We start from the raw sequence: 16,119 nt of genomic DNA, 5'->3' as shown, positions 1-16,119 counted from the left end.
TGTTTATCTTTTTAATTGAGATGGAAGCAGAACTGATCTGTGTACTCATAAATAGGAGTAGGTATGAAATAAAATAAAGGAGGACAAAACAATGACCAAAAGGATGTGAGTCAACGTAATTGAAGAAATGAGTATGCGTTATCTTTTTCCTCTTTTCATTACTTTTGGATCGTTTCATGACTTTCACGCTTGCACTCTCTTTTATGTCTCGTTATTACTATGTGTTTTATTTTTCTATTCGTATTTGTTTTATTGTACTAGCGATAATCATTGTCTTTACTCACGAAGGCAAATAATATGGGCTCTCACCGCTATTAGGGAGCGGGTGGTGGTGGCGGAATGCAAGCACCGGGACAGCATTAGGCGGCTTACCTGGAACACATCGGTGGAAATTCCGGTGGCCTCCGCACGCAGTGCATTTAAACATGGATGTGTGTAAAACCATGGAAAAGTTGTGTATCATCAATGAGCTTACAGCTGCTGCTATTGCTTACGGTCTTGACAAGAAGGCGATCAGTGTTGGTGAAAAATGCCTTGATTTTTGACCTTGGAGTGGTACGTTTGATATTTCTGTCCTGACCGTTGGGGAGGTCACTTTGATGTGAAGGCTACTGCTATTAATACTCACCTTGGAAGTGAAGGCTTTGACAACAGAATGGTGAATCACTTTGTTCATGCATTTAAGGGGAAGAACAAGAAAGACATCAATGACGACCCTAGAGCTTTGACGAGATTGGGGACTGCTTGTGGGAGAGGAAAGAGAACCCATCGGTATAAGACCAATTATTTGTTGGGTTAATAAAATCAATTGGGTTTAGCACTATTGAGGTCCAAAATATTGATTATGCTTGCAGAAGCCCAAGCCCATCAGACGCTCTTAAAATTCTATAAATAGAGGAATTTCCGGACAATTCAAGATATGCTATCATTTTTATAAAAGTTTTGTAGTTATCTGAGTTTTCTTTGAACTGCTTACTGACTTGAGCGTCGGAATTTCTACGCCGGAAACTCTTTCGACGCCCACTTAACGAGTGTTCGTGACGCATGTGACGCCCCACAAATTAACTGTATATGGCCTACATGGATCCGTTCACCAGCCAAGTGGACCATTTTACTAACCAATCGGATCTCGCGTCTGCAGTCTACGTGACTCATTAATTTTAGCTGCATCAATTTTGAAAATTTTAGTATTTATATACACATTTAAGATTTTTAGAATTTGAAATATATTATTTATTTATTATATTATTATTTTATTTGATATGACAATGTTTCAATCCTATTGATTGAACATTTATTTTAAGATATACATGTTCGGTTATGAAAACATTGATTTTACGTGGTATTGGTGCACTTAACTTTCACTTGGATAATAAATACATGTTGCTAATACATTTTATCAAGTTTTTCCATTAAAATTTCATCTAATTTGTTAGAAAAAAAAATTAAGGTACCGATCTTTGATATTGTAATTGTTTCAATTATTTTATATTCTAAAATTTAAAAATATGGCTGTGCCTTGATTAAACAAACCCTTCATCAAAAACTCAATTAATTGTTTTTATTTTTAAATCAAGTGAGATAAATTTGTAAAAACCCAATTCCAAATTTGATTAATTCAAATGCTTGCTCAACAAATTTGTGATATACATGCATAGCAAGTGCAGTTCCAGTCCTCCTATCAATATCATACACAAATGTGAAAAATTGAATCCAAATTTCATGAAATCAAGAATCAGATTCTTTCTCCTTCTCTACGTTCCAAGAATCATAAAAGCAAACGCTTCTAAATATCAACCATGTACTCATTGCGATCAAAAGGTAATGAGATCATCTTTGGCTGGATGCTGTTTCTTGGTGTCCTGTGTCTGTTCCGATGTACCACCATTTTTCTTACCAAATATCATCTCATCAAGATCGTCCAGCATCTCGTCATTGTTCCGTCCTTGATGGTTTCCATGTGGAGTACCAGATGATTTCCTGATAAAAGCTTCTTCTTTCACTCCAAGAGGAGAGTCATCAGGCTCTACAGCGACTGGAATCATAGCAGGCTCAGGTTCCCGTGCTACCGCTAATGGTTTTTGCATGTCTTCGTACTTGGATAGAACCTTTTGAATCTCATCATTCACGTTCAGTGCTTCAAACAGCAAGGCCTCATTCTCTCCAGCTGTCTCGATGATCCTTCGAACAGTGTACTGGGATTCATGACATTGTTGTAATAGCATGATGGTCAGGTCATCCTGCAATCCAAGTTGAATGTAAAATCAGACCAAGAAAAAAAAAGGCAATAATAGCTGATTCAGAACTTCTTCTATCGACCATAAAATTGCTGCTAAATAACCAGTAATACACAAACTAATATGTATCTTTAAATTAAGAACAAACAAACAATTTCTTACCCTGTCGCCACATATGAACAATGTGTATACAAAATAAACCAATCCTGAAGTATAAAATGTAAAAGTTTGATGTAAATCATGACTCAGTAACAGTACCTGCAGAGCATCTTGCTGTGGAGAAGAAGACAAGACAGTGCCGAGAAGCTCTAAGCTGTTTCGAGCTACATCAAATGCCTCCTTGGTGTGTTCTGCTGAAAAGCTTTGAGCAGGAATATTATGATGGAGATGTTGTGCAAGACTAACATTTGACTCCGAGGTTGTCACAGATCTTGGAGGAGTAAATATAGGAGCCAGACTCTCATCATCTCGACAAGGAAATTGCATTCCTCTTGATTTCAAACTCTGAATTGGGGGGAAGATTGGTCTTAGACTAAATAGAAGTACACACCACACAGACCACAGTCTCTTCTCGTGCATAAGTGATGCCGAGACAAAGCATGTTATGTCTTGCTTTCACATGAATTTGTAAATTCACTACACAAATGGCTAAAGAAAGTGTTCAACAACCATATTCTGTTCAAAAAACAAGTTCGTCGACCATCCTAGATTTTTCCAGTTGCCTATAGTTCTATAAGAGATCAGCGTACTGATTATTTATTACTACTCCGTCAATTACAATTCAAAAGAATATTATCACAATGAACATCCATTGGTACGCGAATAACAACTCAAAAAACTTCTATTTAGCAAAATGAACAGATAAAATAATTCATATAACATTCTGGATAGTAATGGACAGTAAGAAAAAATTCATTGAGAAACTTAATATCTAAATACCATCACAGACTACAAACATCCATCCCATAAGAACAGCTCAATTCATGGAAATGAAATATCATGCTTGAAATATTGTTCTATTTCAATAAGTTTTAGGTAGAAATGAATAAAACAACCAAAAGAAATTACCGAACAGAGGAAAATTAGACTTAAACCTGCAAATGTACCTTGTAAGTCTCTTCATAAACAGGCAAATAACGCAGCTCGTTTGAAGATTCACCCCAGGATTCTATCAGCAACAGAGCCTTATTCCTGTTGTTGACCACAGTTTGGGGTTCATCAATCAGCTTCACCATCTCATCCAACACCCTCTCGGCAGCAACCTCTGAAAATGCCTTTTCACAATTCTTCACCACGGTTTCGAGCAACACCAGAGCTAAAAACTGAACCCTAGTGTTTTTAAACAAAATTCTTTTCTTTATTCCCCTGATCAATTCAGTGCTACTGATCCTCTCGTGGTTTATCATGTCACAGAGTTCAAGATTGATGGCCCAATCAGGCCCGTCCAAGGTTTCATCAGTGGCTTCCTCAACTACTTTGTCTGCTTGGTTTGGTCCTTGGAATAATTCCTTCATCTTGAAACTCATCGAGCTCATACCGGCACTAATCTTCTGTCCCATCTCGGTCCCTCCAATCTTCAAGCGCTCACCCAAGGCACTGACCTTATCCATCAAATTGTCACTCATGTTTTCAACACACGCTCAACAAAACCCCCCACCAATTCTGCGTTCCTCGAGTCCTAACGATAAAAACAATAAAGTCAAAGCCCAAAAACCCTACTAGGAATATGAACTGTTCCATTGATGGAATCTACAGATCAAATTGGAATTCTACACTCATAATGACCCATGAGAAAAAGCGCGTGACTCGTGGAGCCAGTTCAATTCAAATACCCAAAAAAAAATCGTAAAACACTGCAACATAATTCGCAAAAGAGAACGAATTCAATTCACACAACACGCATTTCAAATAAATAAAAAAACATCAACAATATAAACGTAAACAAACGCACTGCAAAGGTCAATCCTACCTAAACGAGTAATGGATCATTATAACTTAGGAAAAAAGCAATTTAGAACGAAATTAATATCACACCACCAACCATGATATCCTAAAAATCATAATAATCGACAAAAATAAAAGATTAAAAAGCTTGAATCAAGATCAGCTACCTCTGTGCCTTAGAATTGAAGTGATAATGACAATTGTTGGAGAAGAAGACTATAATTCCAAATGCGGGGAGACTTTTGTCTCGACGTATATGATATAAATATTCGGGAGGGAATTCCAATGTCTGCAAGTGCTGACCAGACCCGGCAAAGTTTTAATCTTTTTCCATAGCAGCAAAACAAAAGCAAAGCCCGTAGTTCTTCCATTAGAGAACTTCCAAGAGTCNAAAAAAAAAAAAAAAAAAAAAAAAAAAAAAAAAAAAAAAAGAACAAGAGTTGGTAAGAAGAATTACCGTTAATTTTGTGGGAAATAAGATTGAAATTAGTGATCGGTGAAAATAAGAGTTGTAAATATTGAAAATTAGGGTGTAACGATGTATTTATTTTTAAATTATTTCTAAAAAAATTTTTATAAATAGGTCTCAATTTGTGAAGAAAAACAATTGAGTAGAATGACATCACTAAGAACTCGCAATAAAAATCACTAGATCCATAAAAATTGCTGGAGTATTCGTCAGTCTGAATGACATCTGCATCTTTTACCTTCAGTTGATGATACCCAGAACGTAGATCTATCTTAGAGAACATTGTAGCTCCCTGCAGCTGATCGAATAAGTCCTCGATCCTATGTAATGAGTATTTGTTCTTGATCGTTACCCTGTTCAATTCTCGGTAATCGGTACACAACATCATGCTCCCATTTTTCTTCTTTACGAAGAGCACTGGTGCGCCCTATAATGAGAAACTAGGGCGGATGTATTCTTTGTCTAGGAGCTTTTGAATTTGCTGCTTGAGCTCTAACATCTCTGCTGGGGTCAAATGGTACGGCGCATTAGAGATTGGCATAGTGTTTGGCACAAGGTCAATGGCGAATTCCACCTTTCTCTCTGGTGGAAGGCTTGTGACGTCATCTGGAAAAACGTCAGAAAAATCTCTGACAAGCGGTACATCAGATATCGCTGGGGTGGGTGCATCAGGTATTGAAATAACACTGGCTAAAAATGCCTGACACCCCTTATGCATAAGTTTTCGTGCCTGCAAACAAAATATCATGCGAGAGAAACTTTTCCACCTGTTCGGCTCAAAAAGAAATTACTCCATGCCCAACGGTCTTACTAACACTGATCTCTTTTGAAAGTCAATCAGAACTCTGTTCTTCATCAGCCAGTCCATCCCCAAGATGATATCAAACTCTGGCATTGGCAGCACAATCAGATCGGCGTAAACTAGGTGGCTCTATAGTTCAAGATCGGTATCTCTCACCACGCTAGTAGCTGATAACTCCTCCACTGATGGGACTGTCACGGAGTAGCTCACGTCGAGTTCAATGGACTTGACGTCCAAATAATTGGCGAACGTCTCTGAGATAAAAGAGTGAGTAACCCCGGAATTTAACAACGCCTTCGTGGCTACTATCTTTAGGAAGATATTTTCTGAAAGACGTTAGCATAACACATAAACTTATACTCCAAAATACTAATATTAACCTCAAGCATAGTTGGAAATCCTTAACCAAATTCTCAAAATACGAAAGCAGCATACTAATATCCCAAGCAAAAATTTGAAGCATGCAAGACCAAAAATAAATATTGTGCTGAATTAAATAGGTTACCAGTCAGAAGTGTCGTGTCTGGATTCGCCTCTTCGGCATGCATGACAAACACCCTCCCCTGGGCTGGCTGCCTCCACTGCGGGCAGTCCCTCAGCATATGGTCACTGGCTCCACACTTGAAGCATTTGCCAGAACCCCATAAACACTGGCCCATGTGCTGACAGTTGCACTTCGGGCACACTAGGTACTCAGGATTCTGAGGAGCCTTCTTTTGTGGCATAGGACCTTTGCCTTTCGGCGGTCCTGAAAATGGCCTGTTCCTCGGCTGACCCTAGAAAAGTCTCTTGAACTGCTGCTGCTGCTGGGGTGCCTGATAGGGCCTCTTGCCTTGTCTATCATTCTCGATGTCTTCCTGGTCCTGTTCTGCCGCCAAGGCCTCAACACGGTAACAACATAGGTAGTAAGACCAGCAACTCTCACATAACGGCTCAAAATCGGCCGTAACCCATCAAGGAAATGCATCAACTTTTCTCGGACATTATTAGCAATTAGGGGCACGAAGTGACACCTCCTCTCAAATTTCCTCACAAATTCAGCTACAATGCTGTCTCCCTGCCGCAAGGTCATAAACTCTATTGTCAGTCTGGAGCGTACTTCCTCAGTGAAGTACTTGGAGTAGAAGTGTAACGTCCGAAAAATCAGTTCACGTAAACCGCATGCATGCAAAATTATTTTTAATTTCTTAATTGTTTTATTTAATTACTTTTAAATGTTAACATGATGTTTATTACATGATTAAGTGCATGATTTCATGATTAAATGATAATATGACATGATTGCATGAAATTAAAGATTTTACCCGAATATTCGATAATAGGCAGGGAAAAGGAGACCGGGGACGACCACGACAAGAATATATACTTTTATAATGGCAAGACATCCTAATATGATTTAAAAATGATTTAATTTTTCTAAAAATGTTGGAGTTCAAATTATTTTACGAATCGAGTTCGATTTTTCCTGGGAAACTGGTTTTGGGCAAACAAAGAGTTTTAAAATATCAAAAATATTATTTTATGAAAACTAATTTTATGAACTTTTATTATTTAATTAATTAAGTGTTATTGTGCTCGAGGTGGCTTGACCATAGCTCGAGTAAATTGGGAGATGGCTCAAGTGGTTCGTATATGTGTCAAATTTCGAATTAATTGAACAAAAATTAGAACCAGGGGTCCGCGGGTGCGCGTCATGGCTCACAAGGGTACAATAAATACTAAAAATGTTATGTTTAAAATTTGGAATCAAAATAATGAGTTTTGGAATTTTTCCAGGATTTCATCGCCGCACGAAACGATAATTAAAGAATTAATTGAAAAGCCTAGTTTTATGCTTTATAAAATTATGAAAAATTAGGTTTAAGCTTAAATAATTATTAAAAGTCTAAGTTTTTAATTTGAGAATTTTATATTAATGTTTGGTTTAATTCAAGATTAAAACGCTTTAATATGTCTTATTTAAAGATTAATTTAAAAGTCATCGATTTATGCCAAATAAAAATATGAGAAAATTCATGTAAGCTTAAATAATTATTTAGAATAAGTCCATGTCATTAAAAATTCAGAAAAGATAAATTCGAAATTTTTTTCGTCCAGTGGCAAAACGGTTTTTTTACACTAAGGAAAATACGAAAACGCTTGGCAGCGTCCCGAAGGATCATAATGCTTGTAAAATGATATTTTATGATTTAAAATGATGATTTTGATGATATTATGCATTTTTACGATTTATGGTCAAACTGTGCAATTTTTACTATTTAAAATGTTATTTTTGGAAAGCTGTGTTATTTTATGATTTTAAAAGAAAAGAAAAAATATTTTGAAGGATGTGAATTGACTGTGACAAATGATACGATTTATGATATATGATTTTGTGGGGATAACGTGAGGGGAAAAGGCCCCAGAGGGAACCCATTTACGGGAAAAGGCCCCCGAGGGAACCCATTTATGGGAAAAGGCCCCAAAGGGAACCTGTCTATAGGAAAAGGCCTTCGAGGGAATCTCGACGATCGTATTTCCACGGTGGAGCCTAGTGCACACCCCCATGGACCATGTGGAGCTAAGACTGCAGTCGACCAAAGGATAAAAGCTAGTCACTTTCAAGAATCAAACTTCACCCAAAATGATATATGATTGAAAGCTTATGATAAAAATGATTTTTATGTATATGATTTATGATGAGGATTAAAGCTATTTTTAAAAGTTTTATTTATGCTTAAACTTATTTTAAAATGATTTTTTATTTATGATTTAATTATGCTTAAATTATTTTTAAAAGATTTTAAAATTGTTTATTTATTTTCAAAAGCTATTTCAAATAAAAATATGATTTTTAATTACATGTGAGTGTATATGTATTATTTGCTATCTATGTTTAGAACGTGCTGAGTCATTAGACTCACTAGGTTTGTATGATGCAGGATTTGATGATTTATGGGAGGCGCTGACGCTTGAGTGGATCGAGTGCAGCAGTACACACCCGAGGGCCTTTATGTTTCCGCACTAGTTTGATACATTTATGATTTAAGGATTTATGTTAATGATTTTATTAGAGATATTTTTATGCTTTATTGTTAGTTGATATTTTTAAAGGTCGATTTAGGAATTTTGATTAGTCGATGACTAGGATTTTATTTTATGCACTTGAAATTTAAATTGTTAAATTATTATGATTCATGATTATAGTTGAATTATTTTATTTAGGAATTTAGAATTTATGTTTTAATATTAGGGAAAAAAAATCGAGGTCGTTTCAAGAAGACTTCCTTAAAACCATCCAAAGACAGGGTCTGCAAATTCACCGACACAGACGCGCTCTCCCACCAGAGCTTGGCGTCCCCTATCAACAAAAAAGTTGCACATCTAACTTTGTCTACATTCTGCAGCTCCATGAAAGCGAAAATCACCTCGATGGACTTAATACATCCTTCAGCTATCATCGGGTCAGTAGTCTCCGAGAACTCTTTTGGGTCCATCCTCCTGAACCTCTCATATACTGCTTATGGCCTGGGCCTCGCCCATGTATCAACTCCAGTATTGTTCCCCAAAAAATGTGCGAAGAACTAAGTCATACCTGCAAGCATCTGTGCCTGTATATCTGGCGGTGGCCGAGGAGGAGTGGCCCTCTCCTCATCCCGAGCCTCTCTGTTCTCTTCACCTGCTCCTCGAGCAATCCTACATCTAGGAGGCATAATGTTCCAAAATTCACCCAACACGTAAACCAACATGAATGAACATAATATCTATATCATAAGATGCACATAAATCGAATTTAAACATGAACATGCTGAAATCATGACTTTGATGCTTACTACATGAAAGAATTTTAAAACTTAAAGACTTGAGGCGTGACTTCATGAGCTTCTCGCAACTGGCAGTAGACATAACACTTTTCAAGAACCTGGCTCTGATATCAACTGTCACGTACCATACTTTTAAACATACGTAAAATTTGCAGAAAATAAAAATTTTCTTGACTTGACATAAAATACCACAATTTCAAGAATCACCTAAATTGTCACCGGTCTCTTTTCCTGATCTCGCATTGAATATTCGCCTGAAACTTAAAACTCAAAAAAACATTTTTAACGTATATCAAATAAACATGTAATAATTTAAAATAATGCAAAATCGTAAATCATGCATCGTTAAAAATCATTTTAAAGATTAAATAAATAATTTAACAATTTAATAAATACATAGGTTTTACGTGTACTGATTTTGGGCTCTACACTAAGACCTGAGTTGGGGTGCCATATTTTGAAACTTTGAAAATTCATATAAAATTGAAATCATAATATAATTTAATTTTGACTCTGAAAGTTAGTTTCTGGTCATCTATTGTATCGCATATATTGATTTCAAATTCAATACATGTTATTTCATCAATTCAATAAATAAAGGTATTAAATCAAAGAAAAAATTGCATCAAAAGAATGCTATCAACATGAGGATTTCGAATATGTTCTTTTTGAGTTTCAATGACGTTTCGATGTGGGTTTGATTCATAGAGCTTGACTTCTCACCTTTCTTTGCAGGTTGAGAGGAAAAATGAATGAAACAATGGCCAAAAACCATATTTATCAACCTTAAATCTCATGAAAGTAAGGCTGTGGGCATGGGTGCACGATTTCGAAGGTGTTCGGCTTGAGGGCGGGCACGCGTCTTCACTGCGCGAGTGTATGTTTTGTTATGTTTAAAACTCTATTTTCCACTTCGAGTTAGCAACAGTTGTCAACATAAAAATTGTAGCTCTATGTTTTAGCTTTCATTTGTCGTTAATCTCACTCAATTTGAACTCATTACACAAAAGTTATGCCAATTGTCCTAAAATATATTAGTGCAGAAACTTTTATATACACGACACACTTCAGGATGATTTTGCTCATATTTTCAAATAGATTTGGACAAAACTTAAAACATAAAAGTTTTAATGCTATGTATTATCTCTATAATGAAATTAGTTTCATCTCATTTAAACTAATATTCATATTATTATGCTAGAAACCATAACAGATGTCACTTCTCTTTTACGGTTCAACATACTTTTCAAACATAAATCAATTACAAATATAATACTTCATTATGACAATATATTTTCTCACTTTCATTGTCAATTGTATACTTTATATACTCGATAATATGAGAAATATCATGAATTATCGAAAATCAAAATATGATTTACGATAATACGATATGAGAGCTTTACAATAATCACAAAAACATATGATATTTTCAACCTGACAAGAATCTTTTGATAAGTTTTAAATTTGAATATTGGGTAGGGTGTTTAAAATTCTCTTGGTAATTATATAAATTTTACAAAAATTCTCATTAGACCGTTTTATGAAAATCGATATGACTTATAAAAATATTTTTTTTTATGCCAAAAATATTACTTTTTACTCTATATATGAATCGAGTCGACCTGTATATATTCGTGAGAATGTCTAATAGGAATACATTTAAGAAAAATTGTTATAATATAAATATTTTTTAATTATAATAAGTGTTTTAAAAAATTATAGGCGGACGACCACCCACCGTCTATGGCCGTCTAGCTCATAGACTTTTTTAACTTAAATATCTAATTCTTCTTATTCATCTCCACATATCTTCAAAAATTTTTTTGTATCATATTCAAACTCAAAATCTATGACATATTCATCTAATACAAATAAATGACAAAATATTTCAAATAATCTTAAAAAATAAATTAAAAAAATTATATATTAATCTAAACTATATTAATTATAGTTTTTATTAGTATTACACGAATAATTATAAGTTTTTATTAGTATCACATCAAATAATAATTTATACTAAACCCATAATTACCGTGTGAAAGAGCTGAAAGACTCTCTCCCCACACTGACATCAAACGCCGTCGTATTTGATTCGCTAGAACCCTGCCATCGAATCGTGTACTCCGGTGCTCTGTTCCTGAAGCTCCCCAGTACAGGTACTTTATTCCCCTCCTCGCGCGTTTACTTCGCTGAAAATCGTGGAAAAATTACGATCATCTCAATATCTGATCAAATTTTCTTTCTCACTCCGGTTTATGTATACATTTTTTTTATTTTCAATGCGTACTGTTGTTGTGAAGTTGTTTAGATAATGGTGATCTGAATGCAGTGTGGATTTATGCTTTGGGGGGTTGATATGATAGGGATGAGTTGGCTTAGCGCGTTCCTAATCGGGGCGGGTTGTTTTGCTCTGGGGTGCCTGCTGGGGGCGCGCCGTTCGGCTCGAGCTTTTCGTTTACTCTTATCATCCAAAGAATCTGAGATTACCGTGAATGATGATAAGAAGAATAAGAAGAAGAATGGGGGTAAACAACCACTTGAGGTCGAAAAACTGGCGGAAATTCTGGAAGATTTTAAAATGGTGATTGTGTTTGCTTTTATTTGATTAGTGTGGTGTCATATGCGTCATAAGGTCTAATAGTTTATTATTTGTGTGAAGGTTTTAGTTGTGAGAAATGACTTGAAAATGGGGAAAGGGAAGATTGCTGCCCAATGCAGGTAATTTATGGTATAGTTGGTTTGTTATATGAGTAAACTAACTGAATGTATTTTGTAGATATCAATTATATTGAAGGAGAAAATAAATATTATATTCATAGTTTTAAATAATATCTTCTTTTGTCCAATTAAATCTATATATTTCGTTGTGGGAACCTCAACAAAATAGTATTGTAAATATAAATAAGAGGAATGGACTTCAAACGTGTAAATGTACGGAAGAATTGTAAGGAAGAATGACACACTAGATTCTGTAGTTTATGATGGAAGGGAAACATGTTAGTTGTCCCTCATCGGTGGGATAAAATATTTGAGAGTTGTTTATATGAACTTGGACAATCCTCCCTCTTGAGCTAGCTTTTGAGGTTGAGTTAGGATCAAGTCTCAATCTTAACATGGTATCGAGCCAAGTTCTACCGTTATGTGTTGGACTGCCCATAGTTGGGCCACCCGTTCTGTCCATAGTTGGGTCATTTATAAACTTCACGCTCCAGATGTTCATTCCTGGGCGTGAGCAGGTGTGTTAGTGTCCCACATTGGTTGAATAAAATACCTTAGAGTTGTATATATAGACTTGGACAATCCTCCCCCTTGAGCTAGCTTTTGGGGTTGAGTTAGGTTCAAGTCTCAATCTTAACAAAATGTTTGATCTTATATTCTTTGGTTCTTGTGCTTTATCTGTGGGGATGTGAAATAATCGGACTTGAACTCATGGTTATCAATATTGACAAGTGTTTAAACTTATTCCTGTAGTCAGTAATAACTTTTCAAAAGTGTTTATTTTCTTATTCAGAATGATTTCTTAAAAGATGATTTACTTTTAAAAGTACACTTTTTGTTTTATTGTGTACAGTCATGCAACCTTGGGTCTGTATAAGAAACTTTTAAACAGGGCACCCAAGTCGTTGAACAGGTACTTCTAAGACGTGATTCCAAATAATTTTCATGCAATTTGAATTAAAATGGTTGCTTTCAAATTTTTTACTGTTTAAGGTTGATCTTTGTGCAGGTGGGAGATGTGCGGGCAGGTAAAGGTGGTTGTAAAAATTGAAAGTGAAGATGATATGCTTGTTTTACAGGTCAGAATGGCGACTAAGAAGAATTTCAATTATATGTTACTAAACATAGGTGTTTGGTTTAGTCTCATGCACGGCATCATACAATATGCAAATAGTGCTATGTTATTTTGTTCAACTACAGTGCTTAGTACAGCCCAAGGAATAAATAAACACTGAAGAAAGCAACTGTAAGTGTTGTATTATTGTGTGTTGAATTTTTATTGAAGGATAGAGTAAGTGAATTATTCTTTCAATCACATGGTAACTGGAAGTATTCTGAATAGGCGGCGATTCATTTGTTGTAGAAAGAAAAATAAGATGGATAAAATGTCAAATTCTTAGTTCTTGAGTATCAAATATCAATTTACTGTCTCAAATATAAACACAATTCCTTACAAGATAACTCACAATTTAAAATTCGACCTGCTCCGTTCATGAACCCTTTTTGGTGGAAAAAGCTATGATGCTGGTGATTTGCTTCTGGCAGATTATGTATTGAACACCATCTCAAATAAAAAGGATAGAATTCGGTGTTGGTATATACATGATCTAAATTCTTCTTGTGCAGGAAAACTACAAAACTATGTTCATGATCAAACTGGATGCTTCCGCTTACCTTCTTGAGGATGCACTAACTTCATTTTGAGAGTTTAATGTGCACATCTCAAGATAATCATCCCTCATTTTGTATAGAAACTTGATCCGTATGGAATATCCATAAATCATATACTTCATCACATGATATAAGTTCTATCACGATGATGTAATATTCTTTATCATCTCTAGTCTGCTAATGTTTTTTAACTTTTGCAGGAAAGGGCAAAGTCGCTGAATATACCAACACATATCACTATTGATGCCGGGAGAACACAGATCGCCCCTAGTGAGTTATATAGCTATTTATTTTCGCGTGAATCGTTTCATGTTGATGCACTAGGTGACAATTTTTCCATTTTAGAAATACGATGAAACTAATTTGAATAATCCTACTTGAACTGCCTTCGTGTATGTATCCATGCTACTTTATTTTGATGAACTTCAAGGTAGTGAAACCTAATTTAAAGAGGGAAAGCACGACTCCCACCCCCGCCCTCCAACCAATGAAAAGAAATATTCACCCATGTAACACTTACCTCGTACTGGCTGAACATTTTAATGGCTTCAATTGATGATCAAAACGTTGCCCTATTCGAATTTTCAGGTTTTTATAATTAATAATTGTGAGCTTTTCACAATTAACTATGGTGGCTATATATATTTCTGAGATAATTTCATTGGACTGAAGCCTAAACTGCTAGTTGGTTAAAATAAGCCTAGTTTATTAATTAGGGCTGCTTACATCTGCTCTTTTAATTGCAGTTGAACTATGGATGGATTCGGTTTTTAGTTGGGGAAAAAAAAAACGAACAGAAGCAATAAATGCTTGTAAACTGATAAATAGGATGTCTGCCTACTTTTTTACATCAATATGAACAGATTCTATCGCTTTTAAACTTGAATTCTATAGCAATCCAACCTCCAAATGAACATGCAAAGTTATCACATTTTTTGAGATAGAGAGAAGATTCTGTTTTAGCTGAGAGTTTGAGGAAAATATCCGCATTTCAACAGATCATATTTTAGGTCTGTGTTCATATTTTTATCAGAACATATTTATGAACTAAATTGCATTTTTTTATTCTGGATTACGTTTATTGCTTACCACTCAATTCTCCATCCAAATTTTCCAGATTCAAGGACGGTGATGGCGGTGCTAGGTAAGGTTCACATTTTCTATTTCCATGTAACTTTCAGTTCTCAAAGCTGGAGCAAGGTTATCTGGGTCTACGCTCAGTTTATGAGAAATTGCGTCTCCTGTCAGCACACAGAGTTGTGTAAATTCACTTTGTCGAGTCATACTAATAAGTATCAACTCTTCTTTTATTTGTATGCAGGGCCAGCTGACCTAGTCGACGATGTGACTGGTGGATTGAAGCTTTTATAGCTCGAATTTGATCATATCATCATTGATCTCAAGACTACACAAAGAAGTTGGCAAGATCTCCGCTTGACGAGAAAAAACGGGGATATCAACTTTCTAACATAGTGTTGCTGTTGCAGCTTGTTATGATGACAACAAAGTTTAGAGACATGAATCATTGTTTTGGGGAGGGATCTTTATTGTTCCTTTGACTCATAATTGAAATCATGTTATTTATGATTATAAGTGTTGAACTTGTTATGCCTTGTGCTTGCAAAGCCTTGTATCGAAGTGAACTTCTACGATTTCCATTACTTGTGGACTATAATATGACAGAGGGATTAAACAAGTGCTATGTATACCTCATTTGACATTTTATTATAAAAAAGACAAGATATTAAAAATCATCATGCATGATTTTTTTTGAATAAATAAGAAAAAATAGTAAGTCTTTATTGTGTTGTGAAAAAGTAAAAATTTACGGTAAAAAGTAAAAATCTCAAACTCTCAAAATTATCACATTACACACTTTATAATATTTTTCTCTCAACTCAATTGTGATTTTCTTCATAAATGAGAGATCTATTTATAGAAAATCTTTATAAATAATCCAAAAATAAAATCATCATTACCTACATCATCACACACTAATTTTCAATATTCACAACTCTTATTTTCAACATTCAAATATTCAACATTCAAATATTCAACATACACATTTTAAATATTAATTTTCAACACTTCCCCTTGTGATGATGATCATGATACGATGATGTCTTCATTACGTGTTTTTTGTACTGACTCATTAAAAACCTTACTAGGAAATGGGATAAAAACCATAGTAAGGGAAAAAGAGTGCAGTCACGTAAACTCCCCCTCATGTTGATACGAACAATTCTTCACAAATTTCGTAGATTGCGCATCTCAATATTATATATATGCTTTCTGAATATTGTCGTAGGAAGTGCCTTTGTGAAGAGATCTGATGAGTTTTCACTTGATTGAATGTGACGAACATCAATACATTTATTCTTCTCAAGCTCCTTGGTGAATGCGAAGAATTTAGGAGGAATATGTTTAGTTCTCTCGCTTTTTATGTATCCTTCTTTCATTTGAGCAACACAT

General features: G+C 35.1%; 3 protein-coding genes across 5 annotated transcripts; 1 reads left to right on the top strand and 2 right to left on the bottom strand.

Moving 5' to 3' along the window:
• Positions 1-1,608: 1,608 nt before the first annotated feature.
• On the bottom strand, positions 1,609-4,569 carry LOC140989374 (TOM1-like protein 1). Its single transcript, XM_073458583.1, has 4 exons — positions 4,349-4,569; positions 3,344-3,915; positions 2,496-2,741; positions 1,609-2,240 (listed from the first exon to the last, which is right to left on the bottom strand). The coding sequence occupies exons 2-4, from the start codon at positions 3,860-3,862 to the stop codon at positions 1,815-1,817; spliced, it is 1,191 nt and encodes a 396-aa protein (XP_073314684.1). The 5' UTR covers positions 3,863-3,915; positions 4,349-4,569; the 3' UTR covers positions 1,609-1,814.
• A 508-nt stretch (positions 4,570-5,077) lies between these two features.
• On the bottom strand, positions 5,078-6,111 carry LOC140989391 (uncharacterized). The gene is made up of 3 exons (XM_073458596.1): positions 5,958-6,111; positions 5,609-5,778; positions 5,078-5,380 (listed from the first exon to the last, which is right to left on the bottom strand). The coding sequence occupies exons 1-3, from the start codon at positions 6,109-6,111 to the stop codon at positions 5,078-5,080; spliced, it is 627 nt and encodes a 208-aa protein (XP_073314697.1).
• Positions 6,112-11,280: 5,169 nt separating this feature from the next.
• LOC140990362 (uncharacterized) lies at positions 11,281-15,156 on the top strand. 3 transcript variants are annotated; one of them, XM_073460033.1, is made up of 8 exons: positions 11,281-11,414; positions 11,588-11,839; positions 11,918-11,976; positions 12,830-12,889; positions 12,986-13,055; positions 13,848-13,917; positions 14,765-14,791; positions 14,969-15,156. In XM_073460033.1, exons 2-8 carry the CDS (start codon positions 11,597-11,599, stop codon positions 15,016-15,018), a joined length of 579 nt encoding a protein of 192 aa, XP_073316134.1. In that variant the 5' UTR covers positions 11,281-11,414; positions 11,588-11,596; the 3' UTR covers positions 15,019-15,156. The 3 variants fall into 3 exon arrangements, 2 of the variants coding, with proteins under 2 accessions (XP_073316134.1, XP_073316133.1); XR_012177638.1 differs by lacking the exons at positions 11,281-11,414; positions 14,969-15,156 and adding an exon at positions 13,603-13,738 and having other exon boundaries at positions 11,532-11,839; positions 14,765-14,797; XM_073460032.1 differs by lacking the exon at positions 11,281-11,414 and having other exon boundaries at positions 11,541-11,839.
• Positions 15,157-16,119: the final 963 nt, after the last annotated feature.

Source organism: Primulina huaijiensis, chromosome 12 (assembly GCF_012295235.1).
Source record: "Primulina huaijiensis isolate GDHJ02 chromosome 12, ASM1229523v2, whole genome shotgun sequence".
Taxonomy (NCBI): Eukaryota; Viridiplantae; Streptophyta; class Magnoliopsida; order Lamiales; family Gesneriaceae; genus Primulina; species Primulina huaijiensis.
This window is presented reverse-complemented; position numbering and strand designations above follow the sequence as displayed.

Coding starts and splice junctions, on each gene's coding strand:
- LOC140990362 (XM_073460032.1), top strand. CDS start 11,582: ATGCAGTGTGGATTTATGCTTTGGGGGGTTGATATGATAGGGATGAGT. Junction 13,056..13,847: donor ATGATATGCTTGTTTTACAG/GTCAGAATGGCG, acceptor TAACTTTTGCAG/GAAAGGGCAAAGTCGCTGAA. Junction 14,792..14,968: donor GACGGTGATGGCGGTGCTAG/GTAAGGTTCACA, acceptor ATTTGTATGCAG/GGCCAGCTGACCTAGTCGAC.
- LOC140989391 (XM_073458596.1), bottom strand. CDS start 6,111: ATGGGCCAGTGTTTATGGGGTTCTGGCAAATGCTTCAAGTGTGGAGCC. Junction 5,779..5,957: donor AGACACGACACTTCTGACTG/GTAACCTATTTA, acceptor AACGTCTTTCAG/AAAATATCTTCCTAAAGATA. Junction 5,381..5,608: donor AGTTATCAGCTACTAGCGTG/GTGAGAGATACC, acceptor TTTTGTTTGCAG/GCACGAAAACTTATGCATAA.
- LOC140989374 (XM_073458583.1), bottom strand. CDS start 3,862: ATGAGTGACAATTTGATGGATAAGGTCAGTGCCTTGGGTGAGCGCTTG. Junction 2,742..3,343: donor TTTATGAAGAGACTTACAAG/GTACATTTGCAG, acceptor CCCCCAATTCAG/AGTTTGAAATCAAGAGGAAT. Junction 2,241..2,495: donor CACAGCAAGATGCTCTGCAG/GTACTGTTACTG, acceptor CTTGGATTGCAG/GATGACCTGACCATCATGCT.